Source organism: Mizuhopecten yessoensis, unplaced genomic scaffold (genome assembly GCF_002113885.1).
Source record: "Mizuhopecten yessoensis strain PY_sf001 unplaced genomic scaffold, ASM211388v2 scaffold10747, whole genome shotgun sequence".
Classification (NCBI taxonomy): Eukaryota; Metazoa; Mollusca; class Bivalvia; order Pectinida; family Pectinidae; genus Mizuhopecten; species Mizuhopecten yessoensis.
In genome coordinates this window covers 29,665-34,630 of record NW_018408701.1, presented here as the reverse complement: position 1 = coordinate 34,630, position 4,966 = coordinate 29,665, and the positions used below count along the sequence as shown (strand labels likewise).

General features: G+C 33.9%; 1 protein-coding gene across 3 annotated transcripts in view; it reads left to right on the top strand.

Annotated features, from left to right (window-relative positions):
- LOC110462103 (multidrug and toxin extrusion protein 1-like) overlaps window positions 1-4,966 on the top strand; it is a 56,843-nt gene that overhangs the window by 29,090 nt on the left and 22,787 nt on the right. For all 3 annotated transcript variants that reach the window (XM_021515933.1, XM_021515935.1, XM_021515934.1), the window contains exons 8-14: window positions 716-813; window positions 1,162-1,259; window positions 1,855-1,968; window positions 2,579-2,646; window positions 3,257-3,365; window positions 3,955-4,030; window positions 4,564-4,633. In XM_021515933.1, coding sequence (XP_021371608.1) covers window positions 716-813; window positions 1,162-1,259; window positions 1,855-1,968; window positions 2,579-2,646; window positions 3,257-3,365; window positions 3,955-4,030; window positions 4,564-4,633 — 633 coding nt within the window. The remainder of the gene's footprint in view (window positions 1-715; window positions 814-1,161; window positions 1,260-1,854; window positions 1,969-2,578; window positions 2,647-3,256; window positions 3,366-3,954; window positions 4,031-4,563; window positions 4,634-4,966) is intronic.

The following is a 4,966-nucleotide window of genomic DNA, read 5'->3' as shown; positions in this document are numbered from 1 at the left end:
CATTGTGATGACAGAACTATTTCGACATTTACAGAGCATTGTGATGACAGAACTATTTCGATACTTACAGAGCATTGTGATGACAGAACTATTTCGACATTTACAGAGCATTGTGATGACAGAACTATTTGACATTAACAGAGCATTGTGATGACAGAACTATTTCGACATTAACAGAGCATTGTGATGACAGAACTATTTCGACATTTACAGAACATTGTGATGACAGAACTATTTCGATACTTACAGAGCATTGTAATGACAGAACTATTTCGACATTTACACAACATTGTGATGACAGAACTATTTCGACATGTACAGAACATTGTGATGACAGAACTATTTCATCATTTACAGAGCATTGTGATGACATAACTATTTCGACATTTACAGAGCATCGTGATGACAGAACTATTTCGACATTTTCAGAGCATTGTGATGACAGAACTATTTGACATTAACAGAGCATTGTGATGACTGAACTATTTCGACATTAACAGAGCATTGTGATGAAAGAACTATTTCGCCATTAATAAAGCATTGGGATGACAGAACTATTTCGACATTAACAGCGCATTGTGATGACAGAACTATTTGACATTAAAAGAGCATTGTGATGACAGAACTATGTCGATACTTACAGAGCATTGTGATGACAGAAATATTTCGACATTTACAGAGCATTGTGATTACAGAACTATTTCGACATTTACAGAGCATTGTGATGCCGAGTCTGGTTATTGCCTTCGTGTCAAACGTTATCAACTGCGGATTGCACGCGCTGTTTATCAGTGGACTGCATTTTGGTATCATGTGAGTAAAAACCTTGCAACCAAAAAGAGAAACACGTTCTTAGTTAATGAATCGATATCATTATTTTTCTTAAATCCTTGTTAGTTATTTCTTAATTACTTCAATTTAAGGGAATTTACGACAATGAAGATAATTAATAGTAATCATTTATTTTTTCGAACATAAACCGGAATTGTATGTGTAGTATTATTTAAGAAAATTAGTTTCCGTATATTTATTTTCAATTAAAAATGGAATCGACAAAACGCTCACCTTAAAAAAAACTTACTAACGTGTCCAGTTTGTAACTTATAGCATTGAATGTATAAAAATACCGTCAATGTTGTTCGTGTTTGTTTATGTTAACAGGGGAGCGGCGTTATCTGTGGCTCTGACACAGTGGACGATCGTACTATTCCACCTCATTTACATACTGACCAAGGGAAGACATAAGGCGACATGGGATGGTAAATACAATGGATGTGCACAATCTCATACATGTTCAATGACTTTGTATTAACAATAGTGTGCTACTGGACTGTTCCTGTTGAGCTACCCAAAAAATAACGGAAATATCTAGGGTTTTACCATAAATGGAACATAAACATGCTTTAGTGTTCGAAAGGTCGTGAAGTGAACAAGGAGGGGAGGTAAAGCTAAACATCAGCTAGTTCAGGGAGATATTGATGGAACGAAAACATGCTTTAGTGTTTTAAATGTCGGAAAGTGAAAAAGGAGAGTAGGCATTGCTTAACATTAGCCACACAATAGAGTTATCAAGTGTAATAATGACAAACAGGTACATAATCGGAACTCACATTCTACACGAAAAGGGCACCAACACAAATGAACTAACTTCTGACAGCCCGGTAGATCCTAGAAATTGATTTCATTTGAAGCAATTTCTCCGATCATCTTGTACTTTTATAGTATGCTTTTATAATTATCTGCATAATCTGTCAAATATGAAGACGTTAGATTTTATATGTATATTTGATTTTGTTTTAAATACCTCTGCCTCATTTTGAATTGTTATGGACTGCTTGTATGTTTGTTTATAAGGATGGACTTTGGAGAGCTTCAACGAATGGGGAAAGTTCTTTTCTCTGGCATTACCTGGTCTCTTTATGGTCTGTTTAGAATGGTGGACTTTTGAAATTCTCTTCTTCATTGTTGGTTTGTATAAATGCAGGGTATTATCTATTAATTTACATAAAATGTTACAATATTTTTGTATATTCTTATAAGCGTTTTATTCATTTTACGTCCAAATTCATTAATTTTATATTCGTGTATGTTCATTTAAGATTAAATCACATCACAATGAAGTATTACGTTTATCTAAGCATCGGATGTCTTATAAAAGTACAATATATTTTGATGACATATTAAATGCATTCACATGGGGTAATTATTACATAAAGATAATCGAGTTCCCTTGATTTTGTCAATACTTTTCTATCTAAAATACATTTAGATGATATGATATTGCTATTTCCATTATTGCTATTTTTCTATATCTCTGTATCAACCCGACACCTCTATATCAGCACAAGGGACCGCAGACAAGGGCTGATATGGGTCGAGGGTTGATACGGGGTAGGATTCCCATAGCATAACCCTTTCCTCAAACGTCACAAAATAATAAAAAGAAATAACACAACCCAAGTGAGATTGTGGCGTGATTTTAATGAAATGTGTTGAACTTGAAGTCTGTGATGTGTCTATACACGGTATTCATTTGATAAAAAGTGCTACTGGAAGTGATCTTACAATATGTGTTTAGGTACACTTGGGGTAGTACCCCTGGCCAGCCATACGATAGCCTATAATGCGGCAGCATTAGCGTTCATGGTAAGTACAGATAAGCTTGAAACAATAAAATTATAATGAAGAATGAAAATTCAAAATTCATGCTTAAGGGCATACTATAACTATACAAAAACATATTATTTGAATATGTTCTTTGTAATTCCTCATTTTGTTAACGTGATATGTAGATAAATGGTTCTGAGCAATGTAATAAGTAAGACGACCAAAAGAGGCGATCTTCCAAATAATTTGAACTTCATCTTTTAATCTCTTTAAGTCATAGTTAGCTTATAAATACAAAACAAAACTGACCACGTGACTGCTGACGATTGGTTTCCAGAGTATAGGTAGCTTAACGAGGAGAAATATAATGCACGTGATCTCTTTTCATTTTACAACAGGAGGCTAGGTTTGGATATGATATAAATGTAAAACAAGTTCATTCACGGTTCCTTATTTCAGAACATAGTAACGTAAGTGAATTTCTTACCAACTTCAAATTTAAAAGTAAAGAAATTTGGATTCGTAAAAGCTAAGAAATTGAAATTTTGTCTGATGCATAACTTATAAATGGCATTATCTTGTTCTTCTTTAGAACAACAAAGCTGCGTTTGATACATGTCCCCAGTATCATTATTGCGTTATATTTTAGATACCCCTTGGTCTGTCCGTGGCTGCAAGTGTACGCATTGGAAACCATCTCGGCGCCAATGAACCGAGTAAGGCCGCCACTGCTACTCGGGTAGCTGTAATACTAGCCTGTAAGTGGGACATTCCGTGCTACACAATATATAATATTAAGAATATACATATATGTTACTTGAACGTGCCATGATCCAACTATATCAAGCAAAGTTAAAAACGCGGGAAATCTTGTAAAATAAAATTTGTTTGTTTGCGAACTATATCACGAGACAATGGAAACGTACATAGAGAGACGAAAAGAACTTGTGTGATTGTCAGAAAATACACATTATGAAGTTATTGAAACAAAGTTACTACAATGTATAACACAGGTATAATCGTAAATGCAGCGTACATTATTATCATTAAGAGATGTTCTACTTATTATTTGCGAGGCGCATTATATCTCATTTGTAATGTCACTAAAACGTTACCGTTCATTTGTGTGTACACGGAGTTATGTCCGAGCAACTCCTTCAGTTTTTATTCAAATGTCGTGAAAATGTCATTGAAATAGTCACCACACTTGTTATGCAACTATGTTTATATGTTATCTGTATATTTCGTTGGGAGGTATGCCCTATTACAAAAATAGCAATTATATACATTATATGATTGTATGTACTCTTCTTCTTTAAGTTATGGAAATATATATTTTCCTTTCAGTTATATTCGCCGTGGCTGTTGGTCTTTTAACATTAGCAGTGAATGGTGTTCTTCCCTTATTCTTCACTTCTGACCCGTAAGAACATTTAAAAATGTTGTGTTCTTTTTCAGTTGAGACTCGTTTATCTAGACATTGCTTATCCGGTATATCTTATACAAAAAAACTGTTGTAGTTACCCAGCCTTCTATATCAAGTCCTTTTGACTGGGAATTTAAGAGTCTGAATATATGAAGCTCACCTGAATGTCTCATTATAATTACTATCTTTATTTCTGAAGACAGCATATCAAACACATTTATTCGTGAATCCTTCCTTATTAAAACACAACTGTTTTCTTATGTTGTTAATAGTACATTAAAACAAGAGCATACGTTCGTTTTGTCCTTGTTAATATTCCATTTTTCGCGTGAGTAAATTTTCGTTATTTTTAGATTGTCGAAAAAAATCTGCATTGAACATTATTCAATCAAACAACGTGTTATATCTGAGAATTAATATCAGAGTTCCTAATGTGACAACATCAACATTCAAATCAAGAGGTTTCTGTAAAATAAATAGATAATGTATTTGAAAGATGAAAAAACAAATGTGATTGATTCTCTTTTCAGATCGGTTATTAAACTTGCATCTAAGTTGCTGATGGTCTCGGCGTTGTTCGAATTATTCAACTGTGCACAGGTACCGTAGTTGATACATTGATACCCGCAATTTTGATCCTTATATGTACATTTTAAGAATTAACCAGCAATGGAAATAATAGTAATCACTCATAGTTAATTTCAATCCTATGATCCGCTGGACCTATTTCGATAGTCATTTGCGTTAGCATCGCCATACTGTCGAAGAGGTTACAAGCCTAATGCGTCATAGTGCTGCTCATATGTATGATACATCGTTTGATATGAGGCAAGTGCTTTATATATCTAGCACTTTGTATACGTACATGTCTGTCCACGTGATTGCAAACGATGTTTAATATTTGTATTCCAATCTTAGGTTATGCAATATGTG